General features: G+C 44.2%; 1 protein-coding gene across 3 annotated transcripts; it reads right to left on the bottom strand.

Annotated features, from left to right (window-relative positions):
* Positions 1–8,059: 8,059 nt before the first annotated feature.
* COQ3 (coenzyme Q3, methyltransferase) lies at positions 8,060–15,528 on the bottom strand. 3 transcript variants are annotated; one of them, XM_030490630.1, is made up of 7 exons: positions 15,508–15,528; positions 13,891–14,014; positions 13,366–13,518; positions 13,119–13,218; positions 11,354–11,596; positions 10,052–10,211; positions 8,060–8,631 (listed from the first exon to the last, which is right to left on the bottom strand). In XM_030490630.1, the coding sequence occupies exons 1-7, from the start codon at positions 15,509–15,511 to the stop codon at positions 8,435–8,437; spliced, it is 981 nt and encodes a 326-aa protein (XP_030346490.1). In that variant the 5' UTR covers positions 15,512–15,528; the 3' UTR covers positions 8,060–8,434. The 3 variants fall into 3 exon arrangements, with proteins under 3 accessions (XP_030346490.1, XP_030346489.1, XP_030346491.1); XM_030490629.1 differs by lacking the exon at positions 15,508–15,528 and adding an exon at positions 15,090–15,214; XM_030490631.1 differs by lacking the exon at positions 15,508–15,528 and adding an exon at positions 15,090–15,155 and having other exon boundaries at positions 13,891–13,988.
* Between the last annotated feature and the right edge of the window lie 178 nt (positions 15,529–15,706).

The following is a 15,706-nucleotide window of genomic DNA, read 5'->3' as shown; positions in this document are numbered from 1 at the left end:
AGACTTGGCCATTTAAAAGGTGCAGCTCCCAGTGCCACATCTTGGTAGCCACAGTGGAACAATGGCAAATAAAGAACATGGTACAAAACACAGGTTCTGTACCCTCGTACCTGTCCCACGCACTTGAGTTGGTGGTGGTGCTCTGCCAGCCTTTCAAAGACTCCTGCCAGCAGGTATTCAATCCATTTGGCCTGGCAGTGTGGTAGCCGAGCCTCTTTGCAGGCAAGACAGCAAAGAGTGTGTCCTCAGCCTGCCTTTTCCCTGGCTGTGGTGGTATCCATTCCTCCAGGGAAGGTGCACGGCCTCACAAGGCAGCACTGTTGCCTATGGCCACTGACTTGTATTACAGAGGCTTATAAGCCAGTGGTAGTGCTGAGGAAGTCAAGCTGCAGTACTTCGGCAGGGGTTATCGCTTTCTGCTTCTGTGCATCACAGGTTCTTGAGGTATGGCCTGGTTTTCCCACTGGTGGGAATGCAGCTCTGCATCTTTGCTGAATTACTACTTTTCTTTTTTTGAGTGGGGAACATAAGAACTAATAGTGATGCCCCCATGTGCCTGTTTGGCTTCAGACACCGAGCGTGGCACAGTCTGGAACAGTCATCCCTCAGATACATCACAGAGAGCAAAACAAGATCTAATATGTTGAAGTACACTTTTATCTATAATCTGTTCTAGTGTGGCTACCTAAAGGAAAGGAGAATAACAGAACAAAATAAGTAGATTTCTTTAACATAAAGCTAAGCCTACTTTGTTACACAGCAAGCTAAATTTTTCTTCTGAGGTCTGCAGTTTTATTGGGGGCAGGGAGGCACTAAGAAACTCATCAGTGTTACCAGATTCTGGATGTTGGTATAAAGACTCTTGATCTTCATTACATTAATGTATTTTTTTTTTCCCCTATAATGCCTTTGGGTTCACTGCAACTCTTAAAAAACACCTGCAGTTAGCAGGGTGGGCTGCCCGTGGAGCTGGCAGCACGTATTGGAATCCCTGTTTGAAATGGGTCTCTGCAGAGTCTCACTGCAGAACCTTTCCCATCTGTATTTTGGCTGAGAACTAACGAAGCTTTTTTAAAACCAGGGCTCACGCTGAACGCCTCGCCCCAAGTTTTGCTTTCCTGTACTGTTGCCGACTGGGTTTGAGCAGCAGAGCTTCACTTGCCAAATCTCCCCTGAGGCTTCGAGAAATAGGGCCACCCATCTTCCACTTGTCTCCCACACTGGTATCACCTATGGCTCTTACTTGCTGCCTTTCTCTCTTCCAAGCAGGCAGAGTTTGGGCAGCAGGGAGCTGTTGACAGCTCCATTAATCAGTATGGGTTGCTTTTACAGGTTGCTCTGCCTGAAGCAAAAGCATCTTGCTGTGCCCATGCCCAGTGGCCAGCTGTCCCCAGCCAAAGTGACACCCCTGCTCAGGTAGGACTCTCACTTTGTGTGCTGGCAGGGCATCCAACGGTCATACAGAAATGCTTTCCATCTCTTTGAAAGAGAATCATAGAATCATAGAACGGTCAGGGTTGGACAGGACCTTAAGATCATCTAGTTCCAACCCCCCTGCCATGGGCAGGGACACCTCACACTAAACCATGTGGCCCAAGGCTCTGTCCAACCTGGCCCTGAACACCGCCAAGGATGGAGCATTTACCATTTCTTTGGGCAACCCATTCTAGTGCCTCACCGCCCTCACAGTAAAGAACTTCTTCCTTATATCTAATCTAAACTTCCCCTGTTTAAGTTTGAACCCATTACCCCTTGTCCTACCTCTACATTCCCTGATGAAGAGTGCCTCTCTCCAGCATCCTTGTAGGCCCCCTTCAGATATTGGAAGGCTGCTATGAGGTCACCACAAATAGCCCAAGCATACTGAGCCCTTGTCTGCAGAATAATTGAACAGGGTTTTGTGGGGAGGGCTGAGTTTATGAGAGGGTGAAAAAAGGGTTTTTCATCATTAGCAGGCTCTCCAAGATCCTTCTGGGACAATCACTGACTGCTGCCAGGATTGGTTTTGTTGTAATATTAATGATCTCTCTGGGCAGCTTGAGTTTCATGTACACATCTTTTTAATTATTCAGATAAAAATAGCTAAAGTATAGCTGCAAGACAGTTATTCTGTGTTTCAGTTTGGATTTAGAAAAGGGGTTAATGATAACTTCAATGACATACAAAGGTACAAATACATAGGAAATGCAAAACATCCAGAATGTAAACTACTCGCATGCTATACAGAAGTACCTGTATCAAAGTCCACATTGAGTACAGTTCCAGCAGTTCCCCAAAGCTTACCCTACACCTTCTGGTAAACAAAGCTGTAACAAAGGTTACACACTTTTATAGTCAGATCTTTCACGTAAAACTTTCTTGGTAGCAGAACAGTGTTGGGAACCAGCTACAAACTGCTTGCCACAGCCCAGTGCAGTGATTCCCAGTCTTTGCCCATTTGTAAGTGCTCTCCCATTGACAGCATCCTCAGAAGCAGCAAGATTTGCAGTATATAGTGCCGAGGCCTGGTTGGCATCTCTGAGCTGCCACATCTCTAACAGCTGTAAGGCAAAGCTGGGAATTAAACCCCAAGTTTCAGTGCTGGGGCTATGCTTCATGAGAGGACATTCAGGGTAAATCTGCTAACTTTGGCAGTTACGTATATGAGCTGGATATGTTCTTCTGAGGTCTTCTTTTATTTTATGCTTTGTTTACTTCAACTTTTATATGACGTCAGGTTGTATGTGCTTATCTAATTCAGGAAAATAAATACATATTTTTCTCTATCTTCTATTATTGCAAGTTTTTACACTACAGCTACTGTACAAGGCAATATTGGCAGTTCAAGCTCCAAGTTGTTTCAGGGTTGGTGTTTTTTTCAAGTTAACACATCTCATGAGGATGCAACAGGGGTTTCAGATTTATTAATGGAACACTAATGGTCTTCACAATCCTTTTAAGAAGAAAAAAAAGATTATTTTAGAAAAAGTGAATATTGATTATATTGCTGGAGTGACTCCATGGGGGAACAAAAGCACTATAAAAAGCAGATCAAAGTATATATCCTGCATTCCTAATGCATGGAGAGGTGGCTGTGCAATTAATGCATGTGTAAGTCAAGCCAGGTCAGGTGATTTTACAGCCTAGGTGAAATCCCAGCCCTTCTGGCTAGAATCAAACATGACATTTTATACTGCTTCAAGAAAATGGGACTTGTGTCAATAAAGTCTACTGGTAGCACAAGCTTTAAATGATTAGGATTTTTTTCCTGTAACCTGGAAGAAATGGGAAATCCAGCCTGATTTTTATCACAAAAACATGATCTGAAAATAATGTTATCTGTATTCAAATGTATAGCACTGTTCAGCCTAAGCAGAATCAAATTATTTTGAAAGGATTATAAAAGCAGTGTTCTACGTTCCACTGGAGCAGGGGCTGGGGAAAATCTGTGGTTATGATGACAAGACAGTGCGTTACATAAAAAGAACTATTTTTTGGTCACTCATCATGAAGCAGGAAACAATGCAACAAAATTCACCCCGAGCTAGAAAAACAGCAGTTATTGTGAGACAGCACAGAAACAAATAAACCACAAACTCTGCTTTAGAGGTACTGAAGGATGATTGTACACCAAGTGGTACTACTCCCTCGCAGGCTCAGCAAAGCCCAGCAGAGGCAGTAAGGGAGAAGCAGTGCCCTCAGCAGTTTAAGAACTTCAAAGATGAGGTGATGGGGCAGAGAAGTTATGCATTTGGGCTTCTGCATTTTTCCCTTTAACAAGAGAATGTTAGTAATTCTACTAAATAAATGCTGACTCGAGTCAACAGTGATGCAGTTTCAGGATACAAGTTCATACTTGTGGGCATCTTGGAGTAGGTAGTGAAGAAGCTTTGCTCTAGGTTATTGCTCCTGATAAAAGGGAATTAAATGCAAAGAAGTAAGTAGGAATATATCTGCGTGTGGCAGGGTGAAAAATCCTTTACACTAACATGGGGAGCATGATTAATAAGGGAGCTGGCAGCAACTCATGATTACTAAGTGCCAACACTCAGTTTGAAGTGAGAGGAGTGCTCCTTTCCAGCCCAGGAGCTCAGCAAGGGTATGGGCATTTACAACAAGACACTGGAGGTTAATGTGCAAAACCAAGTGGGAGGCTGGGAATACCTGAACTGTTAGGCTCCAGTGTGACACAGAGCCACTCTCCCAACTGTCAGTATCCTTCTTTGAAGGCACACTTGAACCTGACTGCCCTCTATAACTTTTCTTCACATTTTGCATGTCCATCAGAATTGTATTTATCTTCCAGGCATCACACTTCTTCCTTCTACAGTTTCTGGTTTTTCAACGGGAATGGCTGTCCCCCACTCCATGTACTCCTGGGTGCATCTCAAATCCCTGCAACTGCAGGATGTGATGATTCATGTGCCATCTCACTTTTTTTCTTCCCATCTGCTTCATCAGGCTGGCTAATTACAGAAGCTGAGCCTTTTGACTTCTGAACCTCTAGGCTACATGTGACTGTTCCTTTCAAGTGTTTCTTAGAAGTGTGTGGAAAATCAGCTGCTTTTTTCTTTTTTCTTTTTTAATTACAGCTGAGATTTCAACATAATGAAAGAACTTGAGAAGCCATTTTCAGAAAAACTTTCTACAAGACAGTCTTTATTCTTATCTCTGCTCATAGCCACTACATATTTCCTTTCCCACTACTTTCTCCCTCCTTTCCCTAGGAACCTGACATAGGGTGTTTGTGGAAACGAATGTAAAGAAATTGTGAAGTCCTTCAAAAATGACCATTAAATGCCACTGGGTCACCAATTAACAATGGACCATGAGACAGTGTAACAGCACATGACGGAATTCAAGTTCTGTTTTTATTTTAAAATTAAATTAAATGCAAATCTCCTCCGAGGCTCTCATACAACTCCAACTGGGCTTTAGTGCAATTAATGTTTCAATTATTATCTGAAACTGTTGTTCCACAAGACAGGTTGATCCAACATAAAAGCCTACTGCCCCTTTGCAAGGGGCTGTTCTGCCCCACCTTCTCCCTGTCCGTGTGCTCCCTCCTGGCGCTGCTTACCTCCTGGCTGGCATTAGTCCTCGGTGGGGAAAATTCAGCTCCCTGAACAGCAAAACCACCAGCGGTGCCTCAAAGGAAAAAAGGAAAAAAGATATATTTACAATTCAGACAAGCACCAGTCTCAGCAAAGGGCTGGGACTGGGACTGTGTGGAGAAATGGGGGAGAGATGAGACAACACGATGAGCCACAACAGAGCTGAACAGCTGAGAACACCATGGTTAGGTCTGATTGATTTTTTTGGCCAGATCAGCTCCTTGCTCCGATTGTTGTGTTGCAGAAACAAATAGCTGGGAACAGGAGAACCAAGGGTCTACAACCAGAAATAAACACAGAGGCTGAAAAAGAGCCAGCCCCAAATACAACTTTCCCGATTTCAAGGTGAGAATCACCTCTTGCCTCACCCCTAGTCCCAGGTGTGTGCCTGGTGCTCTAACATTCCTTTACCTCCTTTTGCCACTATTCCTGTACGCGTCAAAGCTGTGGCTTCATACTCACAAACAAGTTTCAACAGGAAAGCCAGAAGATTTGCAAATTTGACTTAAACGCTGTCCCCTTCAACAGCACCTATTAAATTTCCACGGTAACTGGGCTAAGTGTGAAATCTTGATTGGTTTCCTATGCACAGATTAAGAAAAAAACTTTCTGCAGCATGAATATATAGCATGTACTCAGTGCATAGTACTGAATTCAGTTACTGTGCCAGAGGTGCACATTTATGAGTAATACAAGGATTTTTTTTTTTTTTTAACTAAAACAGCTAAAAAGCAAGGTGTAGGATATTACTGCACTGTTTATCTCGCAAAAATTATCTCTGGTGCAATCACTTACTTTATAGCTTAAAAAGAGATAGTTTTAACCAGAGGAATGACATACAGCCATAATAGATAGGATACTCCACCTGGAGAGTAAACCTGAGGGCTAGAGACTGAGGACAGAGCACATGGGAACATCTGGAGACATGCCACAGGTACACGAGAACCTGCTTAAGCAGTCCCACCCCTTTGCCCACACCACTCACTGAGCTCTCCCAGGTTGGCAGGGCTCCTACACATGTGTAGGAGCAGAATGTCAGGTGCTCGCGACAAGGTTTTTGTCAAAAACAGGGGTATCCACAGACAATCAAGTCCATGTTGCTTCAATGCCAACCATTGTTAATTAGGTATGTGATCCCTCTTACGAGCTACAGAGAACCCGAGCAGCATCAAAGGCTTTTTGTGTTAAGTGCAATAGAAATAGCAGTGCAAAAAAACACAGTTCCTTCCCCAGGCAGCTGACAGTTTAATGAAAAACTACAAGTGAGCAACAAGTGAGTGGGAAGAAAAGAAAGGATGAGAAAGCCAGGATAACAGCTGGTCACACAGACCTCTGGACCTAGTGCTTTTAAAGCAAACAAAAATTGGCTGTTCTATTCCAGTTTTATCTACATTAGTTTTATTTCACTTGACAGGTCTCAAAACAAATAGGTGAAGGGGGAAACTGTGCCCCTTGGGGGATGTTTCTAGGGGGCTAACCCAGGAATCTGTGCAGGTCTGAGCGCCTTCCAGAATCTGTTTCTTTCAATTCACTGCTGGCAAAATTTGAAACAACCAGCCATACAGTTGTAATAATTTATGTGGAACGTAAGTTGGTAATTTGTTATGTTGAAGTTGGTAATTTGGTTAGGGGAACGTTAGGAACAAAAACCACTGGTTATCTGCTCTGGCTCCACATTTGTCCCAGTGCCACTCCTGTCCTGAACATTATGTGGCACGCTGCATGCATGACCAATGGAGCAGAGTCCCGTGCAGAAGAAGGTGGTCAGGCAGAAAGAAGGATGTATGCCTCTTGCAGACAGCATTAGTGAAATCATTACTGAAATGCTGCATCCATTTCTGCTGTCATGCTTCAGAAAGGATGTTTACCACAAAATTTTATACAGTCTCAGCACTGTAGTGGTAATAGCTATAGACATAATCTCAGTCCATTTATCCAAGAGAAAATTAAGGGCTTACTTGACTTGAAACTACAGCTGATAGGTCCTTAACCTGAAAAATGAAGATGATAAGACATCACTGGCTGGGATCTGAGGTTAGACCACTTCAACTGATGAGCTTTTGGAACAATTGACTTATCAACATAGTGGTTTCTCCATCACTGAACTCTCTATATGAAGATGAATCTTCTTCTCAAAGCCAAGCTATAGCCAAATATTATAAAACAGAACTTACTGTCATGGAATAGATAATCCTTTTTAGTCTTCATACCTATAAATTACTAGTATTTCCATTAAAAATAAATTATATCCTTTCAGGCAACCTCAGGTCAATCATGAGACTTGGATCCTAAGGCAGCATGCAGATACAGCAAAACAGTAAGAATGCATATGTACAACAGCAATTTAGCCCACCAAACCTCTACAGCAGGAGGAACGCACAAGTAACAAAAAAGTTAAAAATAAATAAGTAAATAAATAAATAAAATTTCAAGTGTTTCAGTTTCCTCCCTGCACACACAGCCAGGCCGCCTCTCTGCCTGTATGCAAGCTGAAAGAAAAAGAGAGAAGGAAAGGGGTACAGCCACATTTTATTTACAAAGTTCTGTTTCCTTGTAAACTAACACTTTTCCTTCCCCCAGCATCAGGGCTGCAAGGCTGAGCACGTATGGCACTTCAATTCTAGGGCAGACTGCTAACATCATTTTTCTAGCATAAAGCTCTGATTGCTTAGAAAAATTTTACCCACAACTTTTACTTCCCTTTATTTGGGCAGAGGGAGAAAGTTGAAATAATAGGCACAAATACCTTTATGGTGAAGGGGCTTCTGACAGCTGGGGCAGCCTGGTGTAGGAGGCTTCTTCCACCACACAATCAGCTCACGTCAACTGTAGAAATAGCATGACCCGACACAAAAGGTTTGCTGCTCTTTTTTTCTCTCCTCCTCTCAGGAAGAAGACATAACATAGAAACAAGTGTTTGTGGTTTTTAAATACTTGTTTCCTGTATTTTAACTGAGTTAGGTAACTTCAATACCTAAGGCATTTTATTTATTGTACATCATTGTGTTTTTTAGCTCATTCTACATGCCATCTGGAAACCTCATCACATATAAGAGCTTCCTCCAAGCACTGACAGAGTAATTTGCATTTCCCTGTCTAACAATTTGAAACTACTTTATTATAAAAATACTCTTTAAAAGCTTTGCTCATTTTGATCTTAAAAGATTCCCGAGAAAATAGACACTTGGTTTTTTCTGAGACTGCCAAAAAATATCTGGCCGAAAACAGCATTATTAATACAAACAGCAAGCTTGTTGTTACAAAAGGTTTTATTATGTCCATCTGGGTAAAACCTTCTTTTCTGTGCCTGGTGACAGCCCATCACCACACATCTCAGACCATCACACGGCAGTGCCAGCCGTGGCTGAGTGCTCTTCGCTTTCCGTCTCTGATGGGGCATCTGTCGGGCTTGAGTGTCCCTGAGCCCCAGACTTCACAGCGTGCATTGCATAGTTAATGCTCGTGCTTTCTGTCCAGCTCCATGACCCCCAGAGGGGATTATACAACATCCCATTCACTGTCTTGACTGAAAAGCCATCTAGAAAAGAAAGAAGCCATAAAGCAACTGGTGTCCTTAAATATTGTAAGTCACTGCAACATCAAACCATTTAGAACAGCAAGTCTGAAACAGGCTGCTTCCTCCGAGCTGGGGAGCAGTGCTTCACAAGCTGGCCTTTGTCAGACAGCAGCACAAGCAGCAGCAGCAGGCACCACTGGTAACAGTGGATCCCATTATTGGCAGCAGCAGCAGCAGCAGCTCTGTGCCTGACCACGTACCATTAGCACTCCATACAGTGAGCCACACTGTGAAGTCATAAGCTAGAAACCCCAACTTCACCACATCTGGGTGATTGGTAACATTTTCTGCAGGTAGAAACATTCTTCACATTGACATCACACACTTCAAAAGGAAAACCTGAGCATATCTTTGGAAGAATTCTGCAGATTCCCCTGAGGAGTAGAAAAATCTAAGAAGGAGGCAGAAGAATGCCATCAAGGACTCAGTGCAAGTGAAAATTGATTTAGCACTCCCTGCTGAGCAGCTCTCAGTTCACTGCACGACTCTGCTGTGTCCCATCAGGATACATGATGGAAGGCAAAAAACAAACACCCTATCGAAACAAATCACTGCACTGCACCTCCTTCTCCTTTGGAAGGGAAAACAGAAAGAGGCACCAATATGTGAACCAGTATTAGTCATGTTCCTTACAGCAGCACTGCAAAGCGCCAGGAAAAGACCTTGCCAAGAGAACAGCTCGACTCATACTTCAGCACTGCACCAGCTACGAGGAAGGAGGAAAACAACTGTTACAGCTGAACCCAGGACAGCTTCCTTACAGTGAACTAAAGCAAAGTGAAATATTCAGTGAGAGGGTTTTAAAACATCTGCAGAGAAGGAGGGAAATGGGTAGAACTCTTCCCAGCTCAGTGCTTTGTCTATTTTAAAAGCAATCAAGCCAGGGCAATTTAATTACTTCTTCGAATCAGTATCATGCAGTTTCTCAAGAACTGACTAATGAATTTGTGGTAGGTTTCATCTTCACATTTTTGAAGAAATCTTTTAGTAATATAATATGAATAAAGAACATGGAGCAGCAACCAAAACCAAAACCACCTTCTCCCAAGGAAAAGACGACAAACAGTGCAGTGCAGCTCTGGAGTGCCAATACAGTTATTTTCACAAACCTGACCTAGAGCATATGGAACCACTTCAGCGCAAAAGAGGGCAGCTGTAACAATGATTTTGAGTGATCTCTGCATCCTTAGGACTCCACTATGCAAAATCCGGTAAGCAGGAGTGTCTTTAAACCAGAAATCATACTGTATGACTGGTAACTCACAGAGGAAAAGCTGTGTCTTGTTACTAATCCACATCCCACCTAGCTCATCTCCTTGCCATTTCTACAGGGACCATGTGAATACCTCCTTGCATTCCCATCATCCAGCCTGGAACTTACTTGATTCCAGGAGGCGCCCCAGGTCTTCAGGGGGAACAAACTTCTCCCACTCATGTGTTCCTTCTGGTACAATGCCCAGGATTTTTTCTGCAACCACAATTCCCAGGACATAGGACAACTGTGTTTTATTGATTGTAGTAATGAATAAAGAACCTTCAGGCTAATTAAAAGAGTAAGATGTTAAATTAGAAAAATATTTATTCTTTTTAAAAATGTGCATTTAACGGCATTAAAACACATAATTTGTCTATCTACAAGTCTACATGCTGCAAGAGTAAGAATTAATTTCATCCCAGAATAAGTATTTACAAGTATACCATTTAAATACAATAAAGAATATAATGTTCTAACCATATTACTCAGTAGTCCTTCAAGAGTCGACCTAATCAAAGTCTTGGGCAGTCTGAAAACCACTTCCTTCCTCAAAAAACGTCTAACCAAGTCACTTATAATGCAACATTGCCAAGGAAATGGATAAGTAGAAGATACTACGGTATATAAAATACCTGTTGTAAAAATAAACACTTTGTAAATTTAAAACTAAGTAAAATGTGCAATACTGCCTATTTTTAAGGCTGCTGAATGCTGTGCTTGTTTTACTGATTACAGGGTCAAAAAAACAAAGCCAGAAATGAATTCTAAGTACTTCAGAGATTGTTTGGTAGAAGTAAAGGATAATTTCCATGACCCCAGCAGGCTGAAAATTAGTTAAGCATTTCATTCAAATCATCTATACTCTTTCTGATGACGAGAAAGGTAAATCAAGAGATTAAAGGAAATTTGATGCTTGCGTACTGGGCCCACCATCCTTCTTTACCAGAGAGGAATAAAACAACACCTGATTATGTCCAGGCATAACTATGACCCTTTAAAAGCAATCCAAGAGCACATATGATGTGATGCTAGAGCTGGAATACAATTATAGGAGTCAGTTTCAGTACAGTCTGAGCCACAGCCGTCCATCAAGAGCAGCAATGTCATGTTTTCTCTCATCTGCATGAAATCAGATGAAACCAGATTTCTTAAGGTCTTGCTGCAAAGCAACACAGCAATTTTGGGTAATGCCATTAACACTTTTCTAATGGAGGGTTGGGGAAACAAATCTCCTGTAACTGTAGTTATTGAAGTTGGGAAGATGTACTTGCATCATGGAGGAGAACGGAATGTACCTCTAGAGCATGGTTCAGACTTCAGGGTGGAGAAATGAATGAAGATGTAGGTGCCATCGCACCCCTTCAAATTAAAGCCTTAATAATAAAAGAGAGTAAATATTCCCAATAATGAAAGCAAAAACTCTCTTACCTTTAACACCTGAGAGCAACACTTGATAAACATTTCAAGGTCAGCCACATGCTCCACTACTTCACAAGCTACAATTACATCAAAGGTTTCCATAGACTCTTCCACAATCTCCTCCAGTGAACTGGACTTGTACTGTATTCTCTGGGACAGGACTGGATCAAATGACTTGTGCTGATCTGCTGTTCTAATGTTGTCCTCCAGAGGATCAATTCCAGTAACTGAAGCTCCCAGTCTACCTAAAGGCTAATAATAAAGAGTATAATTTATTCTCTGCATGAAAACAATTTACTTAAAGGTGTCTGCAGCTTTGCAGGGTACATACACGAGGCAGGAAACATCCATAAGAGCACAAGACAAACAAAAAAAAATCATGAGCTCTGACATGGCAGTTTTATATGAAATGTTTATTAAAGCAAGGAAACCCTTAGATTTGGGGGAGGTGGTGTTAATTTTCTTAGAAAATTATGCACTGGAATATACACATTGAAATTGTCTTTTAGAATAAATTGTTCCGAACCCTCCACTATTACCTTCCGATAGAGGAAAAACAAAGGGGGAAAATCAACACAATCCTCAAAGGGGGGAAAACAATGCAGTATTTAATTACGGTCATTACTTTCTTCAACATCCACCTGTAATGGTAAATCCTCATCTCTTTTTAATGGTTACTTAATATATGATTATCTCTGGGACTTTCTCACTGCTGAGAACTAAACACTGATGTTCACTAGGATAGCAGCAGGCTTGGCTGTCACTCGGGTTTCTCCCGTGTCTTCTTACTCACAGGTTAACACCTCAGCCATCACCTCTTCTGAAACTGAAACAGGCTGCAGAACATGACCACATGTATGTTATTCCAACCTGAAATTCACCAGTTGTACAGCCTGAAAACCTGATGCAGCACCCCGGCTTTGCCATCCTTGTCAATGAGTGGCTCTCACAAGACCACAGGGATTTGCTCACAATAAATGAGAAACAAAACAATAAAGCAAGCTCTGGGAAAGAGTCAGGTCCCTGTGTAACACCATGTTTCAGATGCTGATGAAGGTCCCAGAGTCAGTCGGACAGATCTGTAATCCCAAATTTGCAAACAATCCCTATTGTCAGGATACAGCACTGTTCCGAGGCTGAGCAACCAAAGAGTTCCACCACAAACAGTGACTTCTCAGTCCCAGGTCTGTGCAGACTCCTCGCGAAGCAGCTGTAACATCAGCCCCTGTACCAGGAGAACCTCTCCTGATGGAGGGAAGGTATGTCTCGGGTGTTTGACATTATTCCGTGCTTTTCCCATGAGATCAAAGCAAAGGCAAGAATCCCCACCCCCAGTATAAAAACCTGAAGATAAGCAATTCAAGGAAATGAACGTGTAAGAACAAGTTTGTAACAAAAAACACTTCTTTGGTAACGAGGACTGTCATGATTAAAGTGTTCTTGCCTAGGCTTGTAAATTGACAAGAAATAGTTGTCACACTGTGACTGCCCAGAGGAATACTCGAAGACTTTGACATTGTTCTTCCCCTCTCCTTTTCTTCACAGTGTTTGAAATCTTACTTATCTGATGAACCTTGGAATTTCAGAACTTCTCATCACCAGCTCCTTCTCTGGGGTTTGTAGAACACTCCGCACTCCAAACCAGTCAGTAACTAATGTATCACATAAAAGAGCTCCTCCTTGGAGGATTAGAAACTAGGCAGTGTAATAACAGGACAACTCAAACACTCTGTATGCTTTTCAATGAGAGAAACAAGAGAACCCCATTTCCTACCTCACTGAGCAGTCCACCGCCACAGCCAACATCCAGAATCTTTACTCCAGAAAGCGGACTTCCCAGGTGGTAATTACTGCTCATGTTCAACAGAGTATCTCTGAAAGAAGAGGGAAAGGGCATACACACAGGTGCTTCAGTAGCTGCAATATGCAGTTATCTTTAGGGCTGGTAATTGTTCTTCTCTTACCAACGTTATGCAGAAATAGTATATATATTATTTAAAAATCTGTCCTCAAACCCATACCTAATAAAGGGCACTCTAATATCATTCATAGAATGAAGAGCTGAATATTCTCCTTCTTCATCCCACCACTTCTGGGCAAGCAACTGGAATTTTTTAATTTCCTTGGGATCCACTGATGAGCGTGAAGTGCTGAAAGGTCTCTTCACAGTGAGCCTAAATAATGAAAGCTGAATGCCATGAAACTCATACCGGTATTCGTGTCAGATAAAACATTGGAAAAACGAACTCTGCATCAGAAAATGAAAAAAAGATAAAACTCATCTTCCTTTAGAGACTACAGTTATACTTGATTACTAACAAACAGATTTTATACACTTTGTGTGTACTGTATCTTCCAAGCCAGATGGCCAGACACCTGTAATTTTTAAGTTAGTAATTAATAAAACAAAACTAGGCCACACCAAACATTTAAACATTTGTGAGGTTTAAAAATGACTTCACGGGACACTGTCACGAAGTAAAATTGAACTGTTACAGAAAACAATGGTCCTTGTCACACAGGATTATTTTAGATACTACACTTACACGCTGCTTTTCATTTCGGACAGAGGGACAGGCAGAGTACTACTGGCTTTCGGCTGTGATTCCCAGTTGCAGTCCTGAAGGGTACCTCTCAGGCCTGCCTGAAAGGACAGATCAGCATGGTCATCTGCAGAAATAAAGGAAGGTGACCGAATGGAAAACATCAGCTTTACGAACCTCGTTTGACAATGCTGTGCTACAATAACACCACTAACCACGCAAATCTTTACACAGTGCTCACTACCATACTCGGTGAGTGCACGGGGATTAAGTAAAAGAGCATGCGGTAATTCAGACCCCCTGCACTCCTCAAGCTATGTATGGTGGCATTTTTCAGAGCCTGGATGAGAAGGAACTTGTCATGCAGCTGGGGTATTTCAATTACTGAGAATTTCACCACAACATTTCCTCTGACAACAGGCTGTGCATACACACACAGTTACCAACGCTGGGCTCTGATTCCTCTTTATCACCTATTAGGGTAGGAAATACACAGCTGCATGCTCATTTTGTGTATTATGAACCGGGGAAGAAACACAAAACCTCTCAGACAGTGCAGACAGGCCAAGGACACTGTCTTGAAAACTGTCCTTCGCACCAGCGCTGCCAGCGTGCGCTGGGCTTTCCCCGCACAGCACACACACCCGCACACACGATCCAGCTGCGGCCGCACCACCAGCAACCCAACCACAGCGATACCCGCTGCGCCCGGGTAACAGCCCCTGCACATGGGTTTAGGCGGCAGCGAGCGATGGGGAGACCTAGAGGTCTCTCTGGGCTGACGGGACGCAAAGGAGGGAGCAGGGGAACACGTCTCCATTGCGAGAGCTCCGTCGGGGGCGCGTGGAGCCCACCAGTCCCCGCCGCACCAGGCCCCACGGGCCGGCCTTAGCCTGGCCTGGCACTGCCAGCACGACTGCCTCATCACCGGCAGGAACGCGGTGCGGCCGGGCGGGCCCCCGGCTCTGCCGCGCAAAGGATCAGCCATGCCCCAGCCCAGCGCACCGGACCGGGGCACGCCGCGGCCGGGACGCCGAGCCCAGGCCGCGGGAACGCCGCCGGGGACTGCCAGAAGCAACGGCCGGGCGGAAGCCGAGGGGAGGGTTACGGGGCCCTGCCGTGAGGGAGCCGGTAAAGCGACTCCCCACTAGGCCACCTCTCGGGTACCGCGCCAGGGCCCCCCACCGCGCCCGCCTGCTCACCGCCCGCAGCCCGCCGGCGCCCCAGAGTGCGGGTGAGGGCGCGGGCCGCGCCACCGCCGCCCCACATCGCCGCCGCCGCGCTCGCCCCGCCCCGCTCCGCTCCCCTTTGCTCCCCTGCCAGCGCCAGGCGTGCGGCGGCGACACGGTGCCGGCTGCCTCCCGGGCCGGGCGCCGGGAAGGTTGGTTCCGCCCGGCGCGGGGCCCGGCCCGGCCTTGCTGTCAGCCCTTGACCGTGGTAGCGGTGCGGTGTCCGACCGCGGCCCGGGTCAGCGCCTGCTGCGGCCTTAGTCGTTGTGGGGCACCGCCGCCGGTCAGAATATGTTACCAAACCTACTTAGAAATGATTATTTATTACTAAATTTTTATAAAATGCAAGGAAGCAGAGCAAAACGCTGGACAGACCATTACAAGCACTTACCCATGCTTGTCAATATACATATATACACACACACATATACTCCAGCTGAAGATGTGGTGCGAGGCCGATGAGAACGCTGGTTTTGCCTTTCCCGTCACAGCAGTGAAGCGCTGTTGCAGGGCGCCACCGCAGATGCCCAGCCGGGCACCCTTCCTGCCCACCCGTGCCAGCAGGGCTCCACCTGGGCGCCCCACTCAAA

This window comes from Strigops habroptila, chromosome 6 (assembly GCF_004027225.2).
Source record: "Strigops habroptila isolate Jane chromosome 6, bStrHab1.2.pri, whole genome shotgun sequence".
Taxonomy (NCBI): domain Eukaryota; kingdom Metazoa; phylum Chordata; class Aves; order Psittaciformes; family Psittacidae; genus Strigops; species Strigops habroptila.
Note: the sequence above shows the minus strand (reverse complement) of the source record. Positions and strands in the feature narration are given on the sequence as shown.

Coding starts and splice junctions, on each gene's coding strand:
- COQ3 (XM_030490629.1), bottom strand. CDS start 15,156: ATGTGGGGCGGCGGTGGCGCGGCCCGCGCCCTCACCCGCACTCTGGGG. Junction 14,015..15,089: donor GCGCCGGCGGGCTGCGGGCG/GTGAGCAGGCGG, acceptor TTATTTCTGCAG/ATGACCATGCTGATCTGTCC. Junction 10,212..11,353: donor GTTGCTCTCAGGTGTTAAAG/GTAAGAGAGTTT, acceptor TCTTTTAATTAG/CCTGAAGGTTCTTTATTCAT.